Below are 24,748 nucleotides of genomic sequence, written 5' to 3'. Positions count from 1 at the left end.
GATTATAGCCTTTTTATAGATCTTGCTATTTGTTTGTGTTTGAGTCCAGGAAAGGCTTAGAGATTTAGATTCCCGATGTTTGGTATCAAGCTTAAACAGGCTGCCTTATGCATTAAAGAACTGAATCCAAGGAAGTTTTTACAAAATATTTGTGTCCGTAAATATTGCTTCTATCACATCATGTGTGTATTACAATGATTGATGGACATGGCATAGAAACCCTGTTGTTCACTTGCAGTTTTAAACAGACTTCTCTAAATGTTCTGCTCAGGGAATTTACTGTAGCATATTTGGGATCTGATTTTTGTATACTAATTATACAGAAGATGTTGACCTTTTGCTTTTTAATAGCACATCAAACTATCCTAGAGGGACTGGGAGTTATTAAATTAATTGAAAATGTTTGGTCTTTTTTTAAGTGTTCTGTTTTGCTGATGATTAACCATCAGTGGTGGTACAGGGCAGAATCATGTGCATATTTCAAAAGCTCAGGTTCATTTCATAATTAATTGGACTGTCCTCATTTTTCATCTATCCCCATTCATCCACAATATAAAATATATAACTCAAAATTGCATAAAACCAAGGGCATTCTGTTTTCACCACTGGAGATCTTACCATCTACTTGCATGCGCCACACTCAAAACTAATTCCTTTTTTCTTGGTCTTGTCCCCGAAGAACATCATTTGTGTTTATTTGTCACATCAATTAAGATATCATTGTTGTATAGTCTTCTCAATCTGTAGGGAAGCATTTGTCAACTAATTCCATCATCCCAGCAAGGCACATTTATCATGCATATTTAATGATACAGTGTTTATGCTGCAGAAAGCCGGGCTGCTTTTTTTTTTCTACTTTTAGAGGCCAGTGAGGTGTTCTGCTTCTAAGTTGCAATGAAATATAGATGTTAAGAGTCTGGAGAGTTGAGTGTCTTATCTGTCCTGGTGACACCATAAGGCAGGCATTAATAGTGTCAGGGAGCATCAGACGTACCACATGCACATAATTGAAAAAAGCACCTGCTTGAAAACCAACAGGGCCTTCCCAAGAGGAGTTGGCAGAGCCCATCCCCACCCCTGCTGGGTTTGCCTCACCCATTGCTCTTTTGTTTCTCTCTGGGGTCAGTCGAAGATGGCTTCTGCTTCCCTTTTTTTCGATGGCATTGTGAGAATGCAAATACTTTGGATCTTTGCATAATCACAAGCAGCAGGACCATCTGTTGTTGGCTTGTTGACTTACCTTGCGTCTGCTTTTAATGGTGTTTTCTTGTATCTGAGTGATGTATTGGTGTATTAACAATGTGATAATCATTTAACCTAAAAAATGCATTCGGGCGTGTATGCAGAAGTCTGAACATATGTTCAGTAAAATCTTCTGACAGAAAAGTATTTATAACCTTTGTAAACGGATAGAAAGCAGGGAAATGGAAAACAAAACAAAAACATCACTATACCCACTCAGTGGGCATATGATAAGATGATTGTCAAGATAAAGATTTAAAATATGACTGTCAACCAAAGCTGTGGTCTTAGATTAGTGGGCGGCAGACAAGCTTGTTGATTGAGAGTCGCTTAACCCCTCTAAAATATATTGCAAAATGCTAACGGCAAGGACTGGGAAATAAGCTGCAACTTCTGTCACTAAAGATTTGCTGGGAGATGCCCTCCTCTGAAAACATGTCCCTGATAATGTGTTTTTCTTGTAGAACCTGAGCCAGACACCGGAGAAGTCTTTTAACTCGCCGCTCCCCATTTGTCCTCATAAGGTAAGCTCCAACTTTCTTTCAGGCTTGGGACAAACAACATTATGTGAAATCATTGAATATATTTTAATAATTACATTTTATAGGTTATTTTTGCGTGTCCATTTACATCTTACATTTGTCATTAGCTTTAAACCATGTCAATGCCCTTCTCACATTATGTGATGTTCTATCACCATATGTCTTTCTCAAGACTCTTCGCCAAGGATATGCAAATTCATTTCTTCTAAAAAGAGAGTTTTTCATATAAAAAACAGGAATATCTCTACGTTCCTGCTAGGCTTTATCTCTGCATTTCATTATGATTCAACGTTCATCTAACATGAGGCGAGAAGGGCAGATTTATTCAATGCTAATTAGTCCTGTACATGCACAGTCAAAGTCATCACTTCACTCTGATGGTCTCGAGTCACGCACATACTGACTGAAGTAACTTTCCCCTTCACTTCCTGCTCCTGCTGCATGCCTCTTGCAAATGTGATAATGTGCTATGTAGTGAAATTCACACAATTTCAGTTCACTTAGCACCAAATGTGTCAAAAATGCCCGTGTCCTTTTCTGGATGAATGGCCGGTATGGTGAGAGTGGCTTGTTGCAAGAGTGGACCTTGGTTAAAGGAGTCCAAAAGAGGGAAGCTGTCTGACAACCTGTCATCAACTGTTCAAAGCATAACACTCTTCTACATCGTTAATGCACGGCTATCTGTCTAAAAAGATGTTGGTGCCATTGAAAGTGCAGACGGTGGTATGACCATAAATAATAATACAGTACAATATGTCAGATCACTCTAATGGTGTGTCTGTTCCTTTATTACGGGTCCTTCTTCTCCTGACTTGCTCTCTTTACATTTCCACACAGCTGATCAGGGCTGATGTAATGGGGTAACACCGTGGGTTTGCAGATCCTGTTATTCACGTTTTAGCTGTTAGCAGCGGAACATAATCTCCCTCTAGTCAGCTCACATTAGTCTCCATGATCCGTACCAACCCAATATGTGCCGTGAATGCAATGGGCCAGCTGGGCTAATTTAGTATGTCAGTCAGCTCAGGAGGCTGGTAAAACGAGTAAATGGCTGATATGATTTATATGAAAAGAATATTCTGATTATAACGGCTCTCAGAATAGAATATCCTCTTTTTACACTTCTCTTCATCTGAATTGTGTGCATCCCCCAGATAGATAGTGAAATGAACAGAGGGCTTTTAAACTGACTGCTCTGTGATTATATTAAGAGTGTGAGAGCGAGCGAAGACAGGGGAGGGAGGAGATCGGGTGCCCGAGCACTAAGTATATATAATTGCTTCTTGACACATTGGCCAAATTCTGCAGTGCCAGGATCTGAGCGAAGATGATTAACGGCTGTCCGAGTGGGTGGGCATTGCAGGTCGTTCAGGGCCTTTGGTTTCCATAGTGATCCTAGTCTAAAGGCCATATATTGCATACTGAAAATCCCGGGGGTCCACACATTGTTAAACTACAATTAGAACTCACAGAGAGAGCATTGTCTGTCCACCGCAAACTTTCAACCGCCAACAGCTTGCTGCTTCTTCACTCTCTCTCTTTTCCTTTATTTCCTCCTCTATTTTTCTTAAATGGTCTCCTCTAGCTGGCGAGAAGATAAAGAGTGAAATTCTTGCATTCTGTGAATAATTGATGAGTGGGCTCACCTCAGAGCATCATTACAGTACGGCAGTCAGGGTAAGAGGTGAGGGTAAGATCATATTTCTGACACAAGGCTTCGGGCGGTAGAAAATTGTGTCAGTTTTTCACAAGGTTTTCTTGTGAATCTACAGCATGAATTATAGTTTCTCATTATAGCACAACAGGATAGGAATGAATTGTTTAAAAGAGATGTGAGGGTTCATACATGTTCCCGTGCATAAACTGCAGAATGCCATTTGTAGCAAAGGGTAAACAGAAACGGCAATATCTCTATTAACCGCATGTTTCTTTCTGTTACTGACAACATTTTATATTACAAATATGAAATCAAGTTCTTTGATATTGTAGGTGTTCTGGCCTATATTATAGTGTTTGTGTCTGTATGTGCATAACTTGTGTGCATGCATGCATGCATACATGTTGTGTGTCTATCTGAACAGTGCATTCTAGTTAGGTGACAGATGGAGAGGGCAATGCTAGGGGTGGGGATCAAGCACCTCTGACAGTATGGGGCCTTCACTGCACCCTGTTCCTGCCAGCTTTGAAAATTGCTAAGGTAAACTAAAGTCGTGCAACAACAGGAGACCATTTCACAGTTTTACTTTCCGCACAAGATGAGAGCCTCCCGGTGCAATTTCACCCAACAATGTAGAAGCTGAGTGTTGAACATGTAAGACAGACATGCTGCTCCTTGAATCAAACTTTATTCTGTGAAATTCGAGATGCAAATGTGAACATGCTGATTGCCACCGATGCTTAAGAGATCCAGTATGCAGTAGCATTTTTAAGTCAAGGAAAGGCCACTGGATAAGCACATCTTAATGATGATTCATTCTGTATAATAAAATAAGGTCCCTCATAGGCATCCAAACAAGAGTCATGCAGCAATTAAGCTATGGCATCAAGCAGACCAGGGGTGGTTAGTGAGGCATCTTCCTAAACACATACGTCAACATGCAATGCCTTGCAAGTGCAGGCACACCAGACACACACACATTCACTCACTCAACTCGTCTCAGACATACACTCACAATACATATGAGGTAAATGTGATCTGAGAAGACAAGCAGTAACAACCCACGGCCCCATCAGGGTGCCTGGGGTTGCATTGGTGGCCATCGTCCAACAAATAATTCTTTGTGACTGAAAAAAAGACAATCCAAAAGGTCATTTGTGACCTCTGGGACCAGTGCTGTGCAGCATCTGTCACTAGTAAGCACAACATGTCTGTGTCAAATGGCAAAAGGTATGCGGTGCAGCCAGCCTGCCGTCTAATAAAGGAGGCAGGCCAATATGTTTGTTGCATCACTGTCACAGTTGCATTAGCAGTCTCCTGGCTTGTCTGCAGAACATCCACCATGCCATTTGGGTACATGATTGGTTGGATAACTCGTAGAGCTGGTCACAGCATGGCTTACATTGTGCAAGCTTTAGATACTTGCATGGTTCATAAGGCCCCTCGCTGAACACTGTATATATGATTGAATTCACATCAATATTTGGAGTTTGACTGAAAAATCCGCGAAAGTTATGTCATCTTGTCATGTCAAGAGAATGTTTGACTGCTTAAAATGTACTTTTTAAATTAAATATTTAAACCAATTCAAATATATGTCTTACATAAAGCAGATTACATTTCATATACAATAAGTATTAAGGATGTCATCTATGTCTGTCTGCTGTGAGGTTGAGGTAATCCCAAAGGGAACCACTAACAATGACTAGCCTCCATGTTTGATGTTATCCCTCTTCTGTCACACAATTTTCACAACAAGGGATAATAGCATCAACAATTCTGGAGAAATAGATTAAGGTATATATAATCCATTCCTCCTTCTCAGTCGGCTCGCCATGCTCATATATCTGCATCAGACCACACCTCCATGTGGAACAAATCAATAATATTCCATTTCGAACCAAATTCCTTTTTTTGAATGGTGAAATCCAATCTTCATGGACACACTAACAAATTGGATATCCAGAAACACAGAGATGGCATGGATGGTTCTGTATAAAACTCTAGCATACATACAAATTCCCACACATGCTGAATTATCTTAAAGTGCAAGTGTCTCTCTCTCTCTCTCTCTCTCTCTCTCTCTCTCTCTCTCTCTCTCTCTCTCTCTGTAGCAGGATTCCCCCCCCCACATCCAGCTAAACCAATCAGGGATTTGAGTGCCTCACTTCCAATCAATTACCACCCAAATCAGGGCAGAGGCCTTTGATATAGAATCATTTGTCAAATCAGTGCAGATGGCTGGGAGCAGGTACCCCTGTGCCACGGGCCACATCCACGTGGACATCTCTGCTCAGGGTGGGCTCTCCTGATGCTCTGCAACCCATTAATGGGAAGTCATTGTGTGCTCCAGGAATCCTGTCCAACTGCCTGGTCCCCCAGATTGCTATATTATGTATAAGCATCTTAGCCCCACCACTGGATAATACCAAGACCCAGGGCCCACCGTAATGATTTGGACTATATTTAATGCAGGCGAAATGTGACTTTCACAGATCCTACTTAGGTGTTCATATGAAACGCGCAAAAGCTCTTGGAAGTGTACCAAGATGGACTGTAAATGGACTGTACTTATATAGCGCTTTATCCAGTCTTTAAGACCCCTCAAAGCGCTTTACATACTACATGTCATTCACACCCATTCATACAGAGCAGTGTACCTTACTCTAGGACCTAACATTCACACACATTCACACACCGTTGGCCATGCCATCGGGAGCAACTCAGGGTTAAGTATCTTGCCCAAGGATACATCGACATGTTGACTGCATGGGCTGGGATCGAACCCACAACCTTCTGGTTGAAAGACGACCACACTCCCTCACAGCCACAGTCGCCCTCTGTAAGATTTATTTTTAAAGTGCATCGTGATCTGCTGCAATAAAATACACCTCAGTAAATGAGCTTCATGCTAGTGCAGATGTTTTGAGGTGTATGTCAACTTTGAACACAAAAGATTCCGATACAATTATACCGCTAAACCCAATACATGCATTGCAGTTATTAAATAAAATGAGGACACAGTAAAATCAATTAATAAAACAAAAAATATCATAGAAAAAGTGGAATCTTAAGATTAAGAGAGCAAGGAGAACAATATTAAAAAAGAAACAATTTAGATGTGACATAAATAATAAGAATGTAAATGATTATGTCAACTTGCACCTAAACAAAGACAAAATGCAATTGAAACACCGGCCTCAGTCCTCACTTGTTTCATTAGTGGTGCGTCATGATAAATAATATTGCCTTTTGATAAAAAATAAAGAATAGTTAAAGGATACGCTCAAATCTTCAACTTAAAGCAGGATAGATTGTACTTACATGTCAACACTAGAAATGTAATTATTAATATCTCCTTTTCGTTTCTGCTCACTTCTTTTTCACAATGTCAACAGTCAATTCTGTATTTGCATACTGCGTTTCAAATGAAGAAAGAGTCTAAACATGGAGCACTGCTCCGTAGATTGTGCTATTAATGCATGATTGGATTATTCATTAAACAGGCTTGGTATAAAAGCAATGTGCCACTGTTGATGTAGTGTTGAACAGTGGGAGGAATTTTCCCTGTAAACTTTGTGTGGTTTTTAAACATAAAAACTCCAAGCAGTTTCATCTAAGTGACGAAAAGTGTATGTAACATGCACGACAGCAACTGACTGAAACACAACAAATATTTAGATTCTAGACATTATAATTGTAATGCATTATGTTTTTGTTATGCATGTAACATAGATAGACTGGTGCTGTGTCAGCTACCCATATTTAAGTGAAAAAAAACCTTCAGTCCCTTTCTTAGGTCCGTGTGGCAGGGCCTGTTCTACAACTTATTTTGCTAAACATTTGCTGCCCTGGCTCACCAGGTGTTCTTTGCATATTTATGTGGCCTTCATTTAAAGTAAACTAGGCTGAACTATGACAATTAAAAACAAATATGTATGATTTGCAAAGTACAAAAAGTGTTTTAGAAAAATAGTTACGGTGTATGTGATAAAGATATATTCTGTAGAGCCAGATAAAAGAAAGGCCCACCTAAAACAATCAATATCAGTTTAAGTGTACGCTATATTTGGGACGTTTTTTATGCATCAGCTACTACTCCCTGCAGTAAGACAGTCATTTACAGACACATCTGTAACACTAAACCAATTTTTTTAACAGTCTGAACTAACTATTGATTCATCGGTCATTAGCCATATTACTTATTGGTTAAAAGCCCACTTTAAAAGCAGAAGAAGCTACAGAAAAAATGACATGTGCTAACTTTGATGCAAATTCCGAGCTATTGAAATCATGAACAGTGATTATGTAGGCTTAGTTTAAGTTTTAACCACCAACAGAATGACATTATTATTTAGCTGGAAGTCTTTAGATCAAACAAACTAAAGTGAATTGTCAGTCAAAAAAGATAATTGAGCTTAATTCGACAAAATTGTAATTTCCATCTCTGAGTGTTTCACACTAGTGGTTACTTACTTAGTGTAAACATGTGGGAGTATTTGTCACCAGCTTAATAAAGAAGTGCTGAAATAACTTAAATCTAAATGAACTGATATATTTTTTTAATGATAAATTGTGGCTAAGGTTTATATTACAGTTATAATCAGTCATCTTTGTTGCCAACACTATTTTACCAGCGTCAGTTGTATTTTATGTGCTCTTTTAGAATAAGCATTGGTTCACCTGCATCATAAATACAATAAGTAGCAGGCTAGTAAGTAATGGATATAATGAGTATTATAGATTGTCTTAATGTTAAATGTTACATTGGCAAGGATAAAATGCAGCATTGATCTGTGATGTAGAAAGACAATTAAATGTCAACAGATAAAAGTGATTTGTTTACTTTAATTTAGACCCAAATGACTTCTAATTAAAACAAAACAGATTTTGAGATTGAGGATATGTTTTCCAACTGACTGGTTTGACTGTTTTACCAAAAGCATCCTTGGGGTCATTTGTTTTCTGAGATGTATATCCCTTAAGACCTTCACTGACTGACTAGTAACACATATATGTTTTACAGTGATGTTTGTTTTCTTACAGACTAATGAAAAACATAGAGGACGTGGATGGGATGTATTAGTATGCCAGTGAAACAGAGTTAGCTTTTTTATTTATATATACATTTTTTCATTATTCTTGTGTTGTTTGAGTGACCAGTCAAGCATTCTGTATTCTTGAACAGACATGAAATTCCCTTGGCTGAAACATAAACAATGCAACCACATGAGTTTTCACTCACATTGATTTTCTTAGCCAGGTTGTTGTCATGTAATTGTTTGCCATTAGAAGAAAACCGTGTAGTTAGATTTCCATGTTTAATGACTTAAACAAAGCCTTTGAGGCTTCATTAGTTTGCACAGTGGTGCAGACCGAACTAGATTGTCTAAGAAAGAGATTTCAAAGTTAAAGCAAACAAAACTTCCGTCCTCAGGTGATCTGGCGTGTCAAAATGGAAATAAAACATTAAATAATGAAGACAATATAAATCAATTTATAATTAAAACCTGCTAAATCTAAAAACTTTAATTCATACAAATAAATAATAAAACTCCAAGATTCACAGTAATAGTCTAACATTAAAGAACATATTTTAATGATTTTATTCATGAGCAAAATACTATTCAATGCCTTCATGTATCCTGGCCTCTTATTTTTCCCTCCCTACCATTATAAGTCAGTGCAGTGCCGTGGGATGACATGGATCCCAGCCAGCACTCAGTTCTTTGCACAAGGAGAAGACGAAAAGTTTTCTGTAGTGTTTGATTCACATTCTTTCAGAGTCTTTCTTCAGATCAACACAGCACAACTGTGTCTCTGGCATACAGAGGAAAAGATCGCCCAAATTAGAAAGGAAAAATAAATCCTAACAGAACTCCTGAGGAGCCAATGACCGCAAGCATGCAAACTGAAAAGACCTCAGTGGCCGGTTGATATCTGCAAACACATTCTACCCAAAGCCATATTTTAGCAGCAATCAACATAATAATCAGCCTGCTGCATTCACAGATAGCCCAGCGGGTGTGTCGACATTTCTCCAATTTCACAATTTATGGTTGTCATACAAGCAACACTTTCACTTTAGGTGCTAATCCAGCTCCATTCCTAATTCTTGTTAATATGTGAAGTGTTTCCCTGGATGTCATCACCTCTGTGTTTTATGAGCTGAAGAGGGTATTTAGTTCTGAAATATAACTAATATTCTCGCACAGCCATTGAATTAACAGTAAAATATTATGTCTTGTCAAAAATATCCCACTACACTACGTGAGGTGTCTTATCGTGCCTCATTATATGTATTTGCTTTAGTCAGTGCACTGTAGTTTGTGCATCATTACCAAATGATAGACCATTGTGAACATCCTCTCCCAATTTTACTTAAATTGTAAAGGACACAGTTATTATGCTTTCATTCTGTGAAAATCAAGAAACAAATGGAATAATAATAGGAAATTGCAGTTTGGAAATGATTACAAGCGTGTAAGCTCTCTAGGCAAGAACATGCAGCAACATTGCAAAGGATATTTTTCTCACCCTCTGCCTTTGCATATTTCACACTGGCGTAGTCTTTGGAGATGTAAGTCATACTGAGAGAATTTGACTCTGCATGCTAAAAAGGCATAAATAAGGGAGAAAAAAAAAACCTAACCAGCAGATGACCTTATTACACTTAGTGTGTACCATGCAGTAGCAATATTGCCTTTATTTGTCATTATTACCCCCCGCCATTACTGTGAGTAGGCGGAATATCAATTTGACAAAGAGGGCCTCTGACAAAATGTTAAGGAGCCCCCCTGTCATGTGAGACACATCCCTACTGTTCTGAGTGAGCCGATATGGCTGTGTTTTACTACTTATGGATATTCAGTGGAAGAGCACAGAGCTGGTCTTGCTGTAATAAGGCATTTACCAATGCAGAGTAGCACTGTGCACTGTGAGAACATATGTTAATGCACTTGGCTGTGGCCAGAGAAACAGCAAGAGATTTCAGGAAAAAAACACAGGGGACCGGCCTCCTGAAGCACACATTCGCCTTCTACAAAGATATTAATACGACTGCTGCTCAGTGGTGGAAGAGGAAGAAAAATTACCCTGGCAGTGAGGAGAAGTTTGTTTTGGTGATGGTTATGGACCCCAATTGAGGTTGGGGAAGAGAGACAGCTCTGTGCTCAGTGGCTTTTGAATTACATCAGTGGCACACTTTTAACTGACTGCACTGCCAGAAAAACTGACATCAACATATTTGAGAAAGATATGCGTGGAGCAAATGGGGATATGACTGTGAGCCTTGTCTCTGCACTTTATCAATGTTTTACCAAGTCTGTGCCACCGGCTTTGCAAGAAGGATTGTCTCTGTTCCCTCTCAAGACATGACAGTTACAGTACATATTGGAAAGAAGTTGTCAGTTGCAGAAATAAATTCGATAAAATATATGCTGTTTGTATAAGTCACCATTAAGGAACACAGAAGGAGAAATGATGCCATGACCCAGTATTTCATTTTACTTCATCTTCCTGTGAGTTTAGACATGCGTAACTTCCAACAACTGCTGAATAATTAGCTCGGCTTTCACATTTATATGGGTTACATTATACGTGCATTTCACATTTGTAGATCATTTTCTTATTTTATTTTATCAGTAGTAAAACAAATGGTTCTTGTGTTCTTGGTTGATGACATGATGCTGTTATTAAGCAACAACTTGTTCTTTTTTGTGTGAATGCAGAGTCCTTCTGTTAACAACTATGTCAGCCAATCTTATGTTCTTTAGCATTTATGTTCACGTCACTGGTAGAAGGGAACATGATAGTAAATGACAGCCAATGAATGATACTGAACAAAAAAATACAAATGTACAATATTTGAAACCTTCTCACAATCATTTACCTTGACAGCGTCAATGAGGCTGTATTAAATTTGCAACAATGATAATTAGTCAAACTTGGCTATTAAAGTGTACTCGTTATTCATATTAAACTGTTCTCTGTCTACCAGAAACAGTCCCTTTATTTCGCCAATAATGCTTCGATAATTAGGCAATGGATTGGACAGAGATGGTTTTCTTTATTATCAAAACAGGTAACAAAAACGAATGTCTTACAACCACAGTAAATGGTATATAGAGGCCTATTCTAGATGCAAGCATAGTGCACAATGCCGTTTCCTCCATGAAAAATATGATACAAATAATCTATGTTGAGTGCTCAGATTACATATCACTGGAAATAGCAACAAATGAAATATTTTTTGAAGCGAAGACCTGTCTACACTTCAGCAGAAGAAAGGGTTTATTCTTAGAGTGAAGTATTATCACTGCTGGTTCACAGTCGTTGAAATGTTAATGTTTAACACGCTTTTTGTGAAATCCTTATGCTTGTGATGATATGTGAAGAATGGCAGTGAATACATTTTGAAACCCAGATCAAAATAAGCTAAATGCCATTGTAACTAACCATTTGAATATCAGAGAGTTTGTTTCAAATTCCAATCAGAAGCAACTCCCAGTTTTAGGAGATATTTTCCATAAATGTTCTGAAAAAATCATTAATCGGTGTTATCATTTTGCCTCATGTTTGTGAGAGAATGACAATCATTCTCTCCTTGCTTCAAACATGGGCCTGTGATACAGTATGTCATTGCACATCACAGTCTATGGACAATGGCTCTGCCAGTCTCAATGAAGAAAACTGTCAGATGTTTCAATGGGAGATAGATCAAACGGATGAACATTTCACGCTACTAGTCAATCTCAATAAAAGGAAGTTTTGACACATCAAGGGGCGTTCTATTCTCTTTTCCACCATCTTTCCTCTTTGACAGTACACTTAGTGGCCACTTTATTACATGAACCTCCGCATTAATGCAGCTCACTCCTCCAGACAGTGAGTCAAGCGTAGGTGACTCACTATGCAGACAGACTGCATATGCAGACAAGGTTTGGAGGTTTCCTTACGGTCCAGCCAAACCTGAAGGCTCCAATATCTCACCAATATCTACAGCAGGTCTAATTTCATTTCAGTCAAATCCTGCATCTCTGTTTGTATCTCACTGACTGGTAGGAGAAATTATATTTTTGGGTTGCTCGTGTGTCCCATTTTGTGAACACTACTTCTTAGGACAGCCTTGAGACAACATTTTCTAATTTGGCAGAATATTGTTCACTTTAACTCAAGGATCAACTGATTTTGGTTATCAAAGGTCAAAAGCAAAGGTTTCTGATAACGCGCATCTGTTCCCTTCTTGTGAAAGTGTAACCTTAATAACGCCTGGAGGGATTTTTATTTCATCCATCAAAGACGGCCAGTGAGACTGAAGGAATAACTTAATACATTTTGGTGGCTGAAGGATGGAGTTCAAGGTCCCACAGGGCTTACAAAACTATCTTCTTGCCATCCCTAAGAATTAATACGTTAATTATGACACAATTTCAGGCAAATAGTAGTAGTAGTATCAAATTAATAAGTGATGACATTTTATATCCAAAAGGTGGTCAATGTCAAAGCATAATGTTCTGCAAAAACACTTTTCTGGCCATTATTCAATGCCATAACTAAGAAACAGAATGGTAGATTCTGGCCATATTACACAATTGGATAGTGAATTGTTCACCCTAATCTTGGGAGTCCCCTTGAAACGGCAGTGATCATTTAGAACTTTTGTGCGCTCTGAGTTGAAGATTTGTGTGAAGCTTCCACAATTTAAATGTTTTAGCTTTTTTCATCATATCGTTCATATTTGAAGCATTTTCTACTGTCATGACTTTAGCTTTGTGTTCTATGACATACGGAATTGTATGGTGTTTTTTTGTTCTCACTAATCGACTTACAGCGGAACAAGATCAACAAAGCTTAAAATATAACGAGGCAAGTCAAGTGAATGTTACTGACGTATCTCTATGTCTTAAATCCCCAAAAATACCTCAAGGGGCTTCCAGTTCTAACCAGTTCTAACCTGATCATTTGGTTGCCCTTGCTGAACAGCTTGTAGAGATCGCTGACTCCAAACCATGATGCCACCAACCCACACACCACGGCACACCACGGCAAAGCAAAGAACACTGGCTAACACAGACTAATAGAAGCTCTGCAGGAGCATGTTGCACACACTAGAGGATCTGAGTCACCCCAGGAAGAACAGACTGCTCTGTCCCTTCTGAAGAGGGCTTCATCTTTGTGAATCGTGTCCAATTTCATTTTTTTTTTACTATGTGGACCCCAAGGTTCCTACATGAGTCCCCTCTATTCACCTACAGCACTCTCCCTCAATAAAAACCAGCAGGGTGTCTCCCGTTCTTCTGGTTGTACACCACAAGCTCAATAGTCTGTGGATGTTTAGCTTCAGGTTATTTTTGTAACTCTTATTGTTGTATCAGTCTTCTGTACTTCTCTGTAAAAAGTCTCTATGTGAAGACAGCATGTTTCTCAAAGAAGTTATAGTATATTTTCACTGGAATCACATATGTTAATATGGTGATAACTACTGTAACACCAACAAATATAATTTATTTGCTTAATTTAATCAAACTTTCACTATGAGATTGAACATACGTGGATGCTAAGAGCAAATTGACTAACTAATGGGGTCAACAAATTGTGGTAATTTTAGTTTTTATTGATTCTGACATGCCATACAGGATGAGTAAAACTCAATCTCTTTAAGAGCATAGATGATATTTGTTAATGTTGCAATATGAATATGGTCAAAACCTGATTGTATGATTATACGGCTTCTCCTATCAGGTGTAAACATCATAGGGTTTTTATTTCATTAATCATTTAATATTTAGTTTTACTTTAATGGTATTAGAAATAAGTGTAATGATAAGAGTTAGAATGTATAACATAAATAATAAAAAGGGCACTTAAAAAAACTATTTCCTGAAACCATGAAACCCCCCTGCTCAAATGGTACAGTCCAAGCTCCGTAAAGCCCGTTGGGAGCTCACTCTTGCTGTTTGGCAGAACGGACCCATTTCTATAAGGTAAATGAATAAGATGGAGCTCATTAACAAACTTTTCCCTGTGTCTTTTTACTTTATTCCTCTGCTTTACCCAGCTATGGCTAAAAGGGAAACTTGCTTTTGGTTTTATTAAGGTAATGCATTGTTACAGCTGCACCTGACATGCTACTACCAAACAAGACACAAATGAATGTACAGCGCTCTATGTGGCATGTGCTTATTGAGGAGAAAATCTGAGGCGAAAAAAAGCTTTTTGATAGTAAAGAGGCATCAATGCCGCAAAAAAGGGCACTTGTATTTCCTCACATTGGCATGGGTGAAAATACAGAGCCGAAAGCACATGGTGTTTGATATTACTAACACCAACAATCGCACTTAAATGCCATGCTTAAGTTCTTCTGGTTTAATGCTAATTACTGCCAAATGGGGCTAAAACATCTGCTAGCAATACCCATTAATGGATGGAAAACATTTGTATAGTACAGTAGCTTTAAGGAGTAGGCTAGTGTATTGAAACGTTGAATTCAATATTCTTGCACTCTCAGATAAATACCCTTAGATTAAAAAGCTAAAATGTGCCAACGTGACCATAACTAGGATGCAATTATACACGTTGGTTATCCCTTAGAACAAAGTGTTAATCTCTGCAATGCAATTACTAATTGATATTGTAGGAAACAACTTGGGGCATAAATTAACTCAGGAAAACATCTTAAGTTGGCCAGGTGTTGGTTTACTAATAACATTTTTGCTTTTTGCTATTGACAGTGGACTTTTTTCCAGTGGGCTTTTTCTAGCAAGATGATGTGTCATTTTCTGAAGATGGTTTCAGGAAATTACTTTTCTTTACTTCAATGGTGTGCACAGTCCCCAGATCACAGCCTAATAAAACACTTTGGAGAAGAGGTGAAGTGGGATGTTCACAGAATTCACGCCCCTGAAAAACTGCAAAAACTATTCTGTCAAGTCCGGATAGATCAAGATCCCTACGGAACATGTGTGGCCCCTTGTTAAATCAATTCTTCAAAAGTGAAATTACGATCCTGATGTTCAAATAATGCTATATACAGTTATACCAAGGTGTACCCAATACAATTGTCAATAAGTGTATTTACAACCACTTGAGACCCCCGGCTGAAATATTCCCCTCCTCCCTTCTTAGCACAGACACCATGACATCCTGGATTTGCATAGTAGTAAAGATCAATGTAGCTCTTGGAGGCTGGTGTGCCACTTATTCAAAAAAAGCTCCCCTTCTTTTCCCTAGTGTACTCTAGAGCAAAAAGGGATTAGCAGGCAGTGAGTGATGTGGGTAAAGAAAGTCAGACACTTCCTCAGCCAGAGTCAACCTCAAAGAGCATTTTGTCCTGTATCTTCTTTTAGTAAAGTACCTGCAACCTTCCTCACATCAGTACTAAATCAAGGTCTGTTTCACACTATTTGATGCTGTTTGATGTCACTTGAGATGTGAAACAAGTAATGGAAGACTAAAGAAAAAGCACACATGCTCTAAAACTGGCATTGCATTTTTTTTCTTCCATCTTCATCTTTAAGCACAAGAGTAATCTTTTTTGTAAGCGATAATCATTAAGTTAGATGTCACTGTGTTATGAAGGATGTCCTTCAAGCCGTGCCTGATCAAGGGACAGCTTGACAAAACTCACTTTAAATTTGGTTGGAAGCATGTCTAATTGAATTTTGATACGTAATTAAATCAAGCAATAAATCAGCCCAGATCCCACTGCAACTGACAATTCAACACTCCTGAGCACCACAAGCTAATTATGATGAAGTTATTATCTCAGCCAAAGGGAGTACTCTGAATGGCTCCTTCTGCATCACGGAAAATCTTTTCAACTAGAATGTACTCAACCTTGAGGAAAGGGCATCTCTCGTATTAAGGAACCGGAAGATCCTATAAATGTCACTCGCTTGGTTGGAAATGTTTCCAAGTTGAAACATTGTCCCACTTTGATCAGGTGATTAAAGCCAGCGACTGATTTTGACTCATTTGTACACATCCACATTGATGCAGAAAGGCAGAAATGATTTCATGTGTTGTAAATCAGCAATTATAGCTGGTAGTAATTTCTGTCAATAATCCCTTGATGTGTAGGAAGTGGCTATATTGATTTAACATGGATTAAAAGCATCGTCCTCATCATCTGGTTCCCAGTCTCATATGGTTAATCAATTACATTCCCTTGCGACTTAAGCATGCTTTAGATGCCATGCACCGCGCATGTAATCTCATGACATAAGGTATTAAATAAAGTCTAATTATAACTTTGCAGCCATGTGTCATATCCATCTCTCATAATACCTTCCCTAAGTACACAGATTGGGGTGTCAGGAACAGGGTGTAAAACACATTTTGGTCTGCCACATGATCCTTATAAATAAATAAGTGTAAACTGTGTTTTAATGATCATCATGCTTGAAGCTGCAACATCTTTTACAAACACATAAAGAAGTGAAAAGATTCTGCATTTCCCCAGATAACCACACTAGATCAAGCTGGTATGGTTCCGTAAATGAATCCTCTGCAACAATTACCGGAGTAGCCTCCCTCTGCATAATTTGATGAGCAAAAAGAAAATTGATGAACTTTTTTAATTATTACGCCGCTTGGGATTCTGACACAAGCACCACAGAGAGAGGAGGGGGCTCTCCACTACAGCTGCTAGGGAGTTTTTTTTCTTCTCCCTTCCCATTTTTTCCTCTTTCCACCTTCCCTTCTTTAATTCACCCAATTTGTCGGTCCAAATGAAACAGCAAAAGGTTAGACTGTGGAGTAATTAACGGCAGCTAGCCTAATGAAATCAGGAGGGGCCGGTACACTGGGAGGATCAATATTTTGCTAAGAGTGAAACAAGAGGGGGTGATTGTCCAGGGGAAGCACATATATAGAGGACCACTTAATAATAATAAGCTGATGGAAAGGCAACATGTTGTCCACTTGTAAATCAAAATTGGCTCGAACGCACTGTGACATTATTGCTGTCTAGTAATTGTGTTAAAGCAAAGTTGGTCCTTGTGCACACTCAAGAAGTGTAAAGGATTTATACCACTCACAGCGGTTTGCTGAGAGGGTTTCCCTTTATTGAATGTCAATAACTACGTCAATACACTTTGGACAACTGAACACCAATGCAGAGGGAAATGGGGATTCTATTTATTTAAGGCTACACTTAAGTATATTGAAGACTTTATTAGCCTTTTTTGATGAGGAGGTGTTTTGTTTGCAACAGTTTTATCACGCTCCCTAAGACATGCTGCGTTCGCCAGAAATATAAGGGATGTCAACTTGAACTCAGCCCACTGTTTCTTGGGTGAGATATGCATGTTGAGTGCACACATGAGCAGATGGCATACACGTCAAAGTTTTTTCCACTGTGAATATTTATATTACGAGTGCATATGTTTGCATGTGTGAATATGACACCTGAAGAAACTGTTAATTTTCTTTTAATATTTTAGCTACATCCAGCTCAGGGATAACCACTTGATGGCAGGCTACATGCTTTTCTCCCAATCTCTCAACAAATTGTAGACAGTGGCACTGCCCTAATATTTCTGGAGAACTGAGGTAGTGAGCCTCACCAATGACTACCTTAATCTGACTCAAAACAAATGTTAAATACACAAAGGCAATATTTAGCCGCTTAAGAAACTGGCTAGCTATCCAGCTTCCTGTCCCTTTGCTTCACTCGGTCCTTCTTCACACCTTCAAAGGTATTTACATTACGAAGTCTACTGGAAATGTTTGAGACTGTAGAGATGGGAGTTGCAGATCTCATTAGTGTTAAACTATTAGGAGCATGGGGACCCCAGGGATGAGGGGTTTTAAGGTTTTCACTGTAGCTTGAAGTTATTGCATTATACACTCTTTTAAAACTGTTTTTCACAAACTTGCCTAAAGATGCTAATTTAAATAATTCAACTCTGACGTCATATTCCTGACAGATTCAAGAGGTCAGCCAATTTAGCTATAGGACATATAAACATTTTTTTCTCACTGATTCTATTATGAAGAATATGTATTTGTGAAGCTGGAAATCTGATCATTTTGACACCTGCTCTAGTAATTGCTAAAAATGAGCAGTAGGAAAATGAAGTTGATTGATATTCCAATGTAATGTTGACATGTACCTTTGTGAGCTTGATGACAGAGAGGTCAGGGGAAAATCCCATCAGAGAAATTGGAATAACAAGACCTGAAAAATCCAGACATAGTTATTTAATTGGCTGTGGGTTTGAAGATGGCTTTAGGGAAACAGTACCTCTGGTTATTTTTGTTTGAATACAAGTCTGTTTTGTATGTTTTACACACAGTTTAGGGGCTGAGAACATGTGCTTTTTAATTGTGCTTGAATTCCAAAATTATGTTTTTAGAGTGTTGCTGTAGGAACACAACATTAGCTAATATAGCTCTAAGAATTGTCAATAAATTGTAATTCAAATTTGTAATTAATAATTAGGCTGGCTGTTTCCTCACAATTATTAAGAGATATCTTTCTGTTCTATTCCTTATTTCCTCCCCATACAACAGTTCAGGAATTTCGAGCTATGTATGGTAATAAAATAAATAATTCTCTGGCCAGGTGTTGATATTTGTATTAATTCAGATTATTTTGTATACTATAAATGTAATGATAAATGCAGTGAAGGAAAATTATTAGCGTATAGACAAAATCGGATTGGAATGATCTTTTTAATATCGTTGCTATGCACACAGTGGATTCATTGTCTTTCTCTTGCACACTGCAGGCTCCCGCCATAGATGTAATATTAGCTACCCTCCAGTCACCTACACACAGCTGGAATGCACTCTTACCTACCTTCTGTCAAGGCCTTTTGATTATTACCCAGTCCTCCTCCTTCTGTGCCAGCCTGCCATGCCATAGCTCAGACCCTCACTGGAGACCAGGGGTTATTGCAGCACTTCAGCCCGTCTCTGGTTGGTACTGTAACTGAGTGCTGGGGAACTCATAGACTGCACTGTATAGTGAGCATGTGCTTCACGCGTGTATAAATGCATTCCATATCATGCTATGCTATATGATTCCTTAACTCCTACATGCTAGGGCTGCTCGATTATGGCAAAAATCATGATCTCGATTATTTGGGCCAATAATTGATATCACAATTATTAAAAACGATTATCCATTTACTTTGAAAACATCCATTTATTGAAGAAAAAAAAATTGAACAGTATGTTTTTAATAAATAATCGTTTTATTTTGATTATGTTGTTTTCATAATCGTTGCAAGCCAAAATCGTAATTGCGATTAAAATACGATTAATTGAGCAGCCCTACTACATGCATGTATTCATTGTGCAACCACTGTATCTCAAAACTGGGATTCATTTGGATACAGAAACAGAACACAATAAGGTCTGGTGTTTTAAATCAATTATTTATCCAATATTTTAATGATCAGAGTGCCTGGGGTGATCAAAGGCTCGGTTCAAGCTCCACTGCCTTTGCTCGCTTAGACATCCCTCTGTACTTTGATGTGGTTCACCAACAAATGCACTTATCTTAAGCATAACTCTCTCTCCCAGGCTTGCATGTGGGTGCTTTGAAACCACTAGTTTGAGAGGCGTATAACAGAGAGAGGGTCACTGACCAATCCTTGCTGAGGAGAAAAAAATAGATATCTCTCTGATTTATGGGCTCCAGCAATCAGATGTACAACTACTATTTTGAATGTCATCTAAGTACGAGACAAGCATAGGTCACCTTCTCAGATCTCCCATGTACATTATCATATATTTAATTGGTTGGCAAGGTCTCTAACTTGAAGTGTGTGTCACAAGATGCTGAATAAAACATTACTTGGAGAAGAAACAACTGCTTGATGGCAGCCTCAAGTAAAACCCTTGCTTTAAATGACCAGTCAGTGAATGCAAATGAGTTACTCTTCAAATAGACCTGACAAATGTTGGTGTGCTCAAATATGCAATTATTTATATTAGAAAAATCATCTCATATACTCAAACATAAAGTTAAAACATTCATTATCCTTGTCAATTAATTATTAGAGGTTAGTGCTATAGCAGTTCCAGACTTAATGACAGTTTGGTGTAGTGATAAGTACGTTATGAATAATTCTAGCTCATATCAAGGTTATAAGAGCTTTTTATAACCTATATATGTCACCTTACAGTATGCACAACATGTCATGTGTGAGATCGTGTCTATATTACATTTTTGTAAAGCCTGCATGTGCATTCTCCCTATAATAATTGTATATACAGTATCGACCACACTAACCATTCCTTATCAGAACATTTCAGCATTAAATGTTATGCATGCATGACTTTAGTTGTCTAAATGGTAAACAATTCCCAAATGTCTCAATATGTCTCCACACAAACATGTATATATATATATGTGTGTATACATAAAGTACAGTCTGTGATAAATACTTTTCAATACAAATGATATCACTGTGCCAGGTAGTTATTTGTCAGAAGCTTGGAGACCTTACTTCTTAATTTAGTTTGGTTCTCCACCCTGAAGCTCCATTTTGTTTTTGATGAATGGCTTTGGTTGTACCGTTATCGCTCAGTTAGTAGCAACATCCCTTAGTGAACAATTATGGCAGGATAATCTGTTGACATGAACTTGTTTCCTGTTCATTGTTTTACCGTTCCACCTCAGCAGTCCTTTCTGCTTCTCCCCCTGTCTCAGTGGCTTCTCCCTGCCAGATTTCTTCTATTTTCTTTGCAAATCAAGTCATGTACTTGGATTATTATACACAGTACAAAGAAAACAAAATTGGTGATTAAAAATTAAATACTCTTATCTCTCTGTGAGTTATCTCAGTCCCCAGAGAGAGGATGCTATTTCGCAGGCTTGCGGGTGTCTTTTGTTCCCAATTTAGAAGCTTGACGCTGTTTATTGTTAATTTTTGATGCTTCATTTGATATTCTGCTCACTTTCCTTTCTGACATGCAGAGAAAACATCTTTATCAAAGTGTCATTTGTATGGCTTGTGTTGTCAGGATGTCAGGTTTGCCCTATTCTCTACAGTTCTGGGGAGAGGGTGTGTGCTCTGCAGTCGGTTTGTTGGCGTACCCAGCGTTTATGTGCTCGACAAACTCTGCGTATGAGGAAGAAATCAATATGTATCCTAAATCTCAAGTCAAACATAACAACAAATACATTTTAAACCTCAAAATCTATGAGGGTGTCCATTTTGAACTCTTGACTGGAAAGATCCCACTGCAGTTTCCTTTGTTTGCTTCACATATCCATTCCTATAGTAAATCCTCTGCAGAGTTACAATCAGACAGTGATGTGAAATGTTCTTTTGTCTTTGCAGGAGGCCTGTCAACTCGGCACGATAACCTCTGTGAATGTAAGTCTGTTCTCTGCTCCTTCTTGCATGTGCATTTCCATCATTAAAATGTCTATTTGCTTTCTTTTTTCACACGTTACCGCTTAAACAAATCGGCATGTCTCCCCTATACTATTTCTTGCCAGGAATATACATAATTGTTTCCATTTGAAAACCACAGTTAGAGTTTAATGTTGTAACTTCAGTTGAAAGGTTCTGTGGGTTAAAAAGAGAGAAACCATCAAAGGCATGAAACACTTGTAGAAAACCCTTTTTTTTTTATTACAGTATTATCTTACAGCAATAACTTATCTATGTATCTCTTTCATGGCATGATCTTTGATTTTTTTATAAAACTTTTTAAATATGTGAGGTTGTGCGTGGGTTTCTTTGATGCTACATATGTACATATAACAGAAGTACATGTTCTGCTGAGAGTAAAATGCCAATGTATTTACTTTCAATTGGATATTTTTGCTTGTTGAGGTAAATGTTTCATCTCAGCTGAAGGGCATTTCCCAGTTCCTTTTAAAACATTAAATCCAAAGGGGTTGTGGTCAGTCCCTCCCGCTTTATTCTCTTTATCTTGCAGTTCATGTCTGCACACAGGCTCACAGTTCACCAGTCTGAGAGCAGGGCTGTCAAGAGTTTCAACTCAAACATTTTAAATTCACAGAGAATGTGTAAACCGCAGGTTTTGTATTTCGTACCAACTAGTTTTTGTCGAGCAGTCTCAAAGAATCATTCTAAAATGGTCAAATATTTCTTATATTACTTTAAGTGGATTTATTCAGGGATATACTTTGCATTAATACTGTCATATTTCTTGTTGCACAGAAAGATCATAGCATATGACTCATTAACAGTTACAATGTATTTAAACAAATAAATCATAGGTCAAAAATCACCCAGTATTCTGTCTGCCCACTAGCTGCTACAATCACCTCCTTCTTGCATGTTCCCGCTAACTCATCATTTCACAAACAGTGAGATATCACCTCACACATAATAGGCCACGCTGGAACAGCGTGTACAAAAAGGAAGGACACACCCACAAAGTGAAATCACTAACAGATTTGTGTGGATGTTGCCCGATCTTGACATCAAGCAGAAACATGCGGCACAACCCTTTGGGAGAAATACTTCGCCAATGCTGTTTTTATTATTTTGTCCTCCTTATAAGACATGTGAGACATGACAAATCACCATCTCCTCTGAAAAGATTTATGCAGGTCTAGGTGTACCCGCAAGCTGATCCTTATCTGAAATGGCAGAGCCAATCTCCCCTGATTCACTCCTAAGTGGTCCCTGTTTATCACTCAAAGTGAGGTGGTTGTCAGCCAAGAACTACTTCTCTGTGTAGGACTGAAATCTTTGCTGTTTCTAGAGAGCAGTAGTTGGGGGGTAACGTTCATCCTAATAAAACTCAGAGTCGTGGCCTTCTAAAGGACATGGTTGTAGGCTGCTATTCCCTCTATGTCTAAATATAACAGACTTCTAATCCTGTAACGTTTGAATCCAGCCCAATCTGCCTATTGTCTGGGTGGTTACCAGAGGGAGGGTTTTGGATTGGCTGGCTTGTTATATGGTAGAACTTGGCACCCATCTCTCCTGTTCATGTTATCTCTGTGTACATACTTCTCAAGGCAGTGTTTTATCTGGCTGAACGGGCTTTGTTTGGTCTTTATCTCTTACCGCAGCTTGTCTTTGCTTTATGGATTTCTGGCAGCTTCTTTAAATAAGTGATAATGCTTCTCAAAACACTCACCTTGAGTCCTCTGTGAATGTTTGTCATGTTTGTCTTTCAACACTGATGTTTTATTCACCTTAGTCAATCCTTCTGACGGCATAAGTTGTATTTATTCCATCCCATTTAATGGTGTTTGTTCTACTTAACATTGTAATTATATACGTCTTAGCATTGGGTTCATTGTAAAATCAAATGCGGCTTTTCCTAACATCTTGCACCAACTTGAATGGGCTTGAATAAACAGCCGCCTAAAATGAACACACTCCCTTATGCAAAATGATTATTTCCTAATTGTCACGGACAGCTGTTTGTTCTAATAGATTCTGGATGCCATTGTTGGAGCAAGTTTCCAATAATTAGAGTCATGTGGAGAGGAAGCTTGCTTTTTGTAGAGCTGCCAACCTTCCATAAGTGGGCTCTTTCTTTTGCTGGAACCTGGACTTTTTTCGTGCATCCTCAAGTAATTGGAGAAACAGCTGCCAACGCTGTTTGAGAACAAGAGATATTTAGACTCCTTGAAAAGCGTAGGCAAACATGGCAGACAGAACTATATGATTTTGCCAACAAGGTATCCTTCTCCTCTCTGTCTTAGGAAATGAATACATCCGCATGAGGAGTGGAAAAAAAGCTCTTTCATACCGAACCTTAGAAATATACCTCATCATTTGGCAGCAAAATATGCACAAACTGTGCTGGAGAAACAAGATTAATTCAAAGGAGTCCTGCATAAAATATTTGCAGATTGGTCAGAAATGTGTATGGTACATATGAACAGATACTGTACCTCTTTGCTGTTTTATTTTCTTAATATAAACATAAATATATAAATATAAACGGCAACGAAAAGTATTTGTTTTTGAGTTGTTATCTCACACGTTGAAGGTTGTGTGTGTTTTTTGGTTCGTTTCTTTGACTGCATGCCCGTTTTCTCTTTATTTCTCACCTGTCTTTTACTTGGTGGCACACACTCACTCAGGCACACCCCCACACACACACACACACACACACACACACACACACACACACACACACACCCACACACAGTGATTTGTGGCCTCGGGACCTAGATGAATCAAGTAAATAGAATAATAAGCTAGCTGTTTCAACATCACAGTATTGAAAACCACTCAGTTGTGCTTTCAGAGTGCTAATTGTGTGGATTTAGGTTAGTCAACCCTCTCTGATAGTTTTTAAATGAAGCTTTTTTTATGCACTTAGTTTTTGGCAGTTTGTCCTTCATTAG

At 38.4% G+C, this 24,748-nt stretch overlaps 1 protein-coding gene across 1 annotated transcript in view; it reads left to right on the top strand.

Annotated features, from left to right (window-relative positions):
• pcdh11 (protocadherin 11) overlaps positions 1–24,748 on the top strand; it is a 132,102-nt gene that overhangs the window by 48,891 nt on the left and 58,463 nt on the right. The window contains exons 4-5 of the mRNA XM_010771949.1: positions 1,707–1,766; positions 21,741–21,776. Coding sequence (XP_010770251.1) covers positions 1,707–1,766; positions 21,741–21,776 — 96 coding nt within the window. The remainder of the gene's footprint in view (positions 1–1,706; positions 1,767–21,740; positions 21,777–24,748) is intronic.

Source organism: Notothenia coriiceps, unplaced genomic scaffold (genome assembly GCF_000735185.1).
Source record: "Notothenia coriiceps isolate Sejong01 unplaced genomic scaffold, NC01 NC01_scaffold00010731, whole genome shotgun sequence".
In the NCBI taxonomy this organism is placed as follows: domain Eukaryota; kingdom Metazoa; phylum Chordata; class Actinopteri; order Perciformes; family Nototheniidae; genus Notothenia; species Notothenia coriiceps.
Note: the sequence above shows the minus strand (reverse complement) of the source record. Positions and strands in the feature narration are given on the sequence as shown.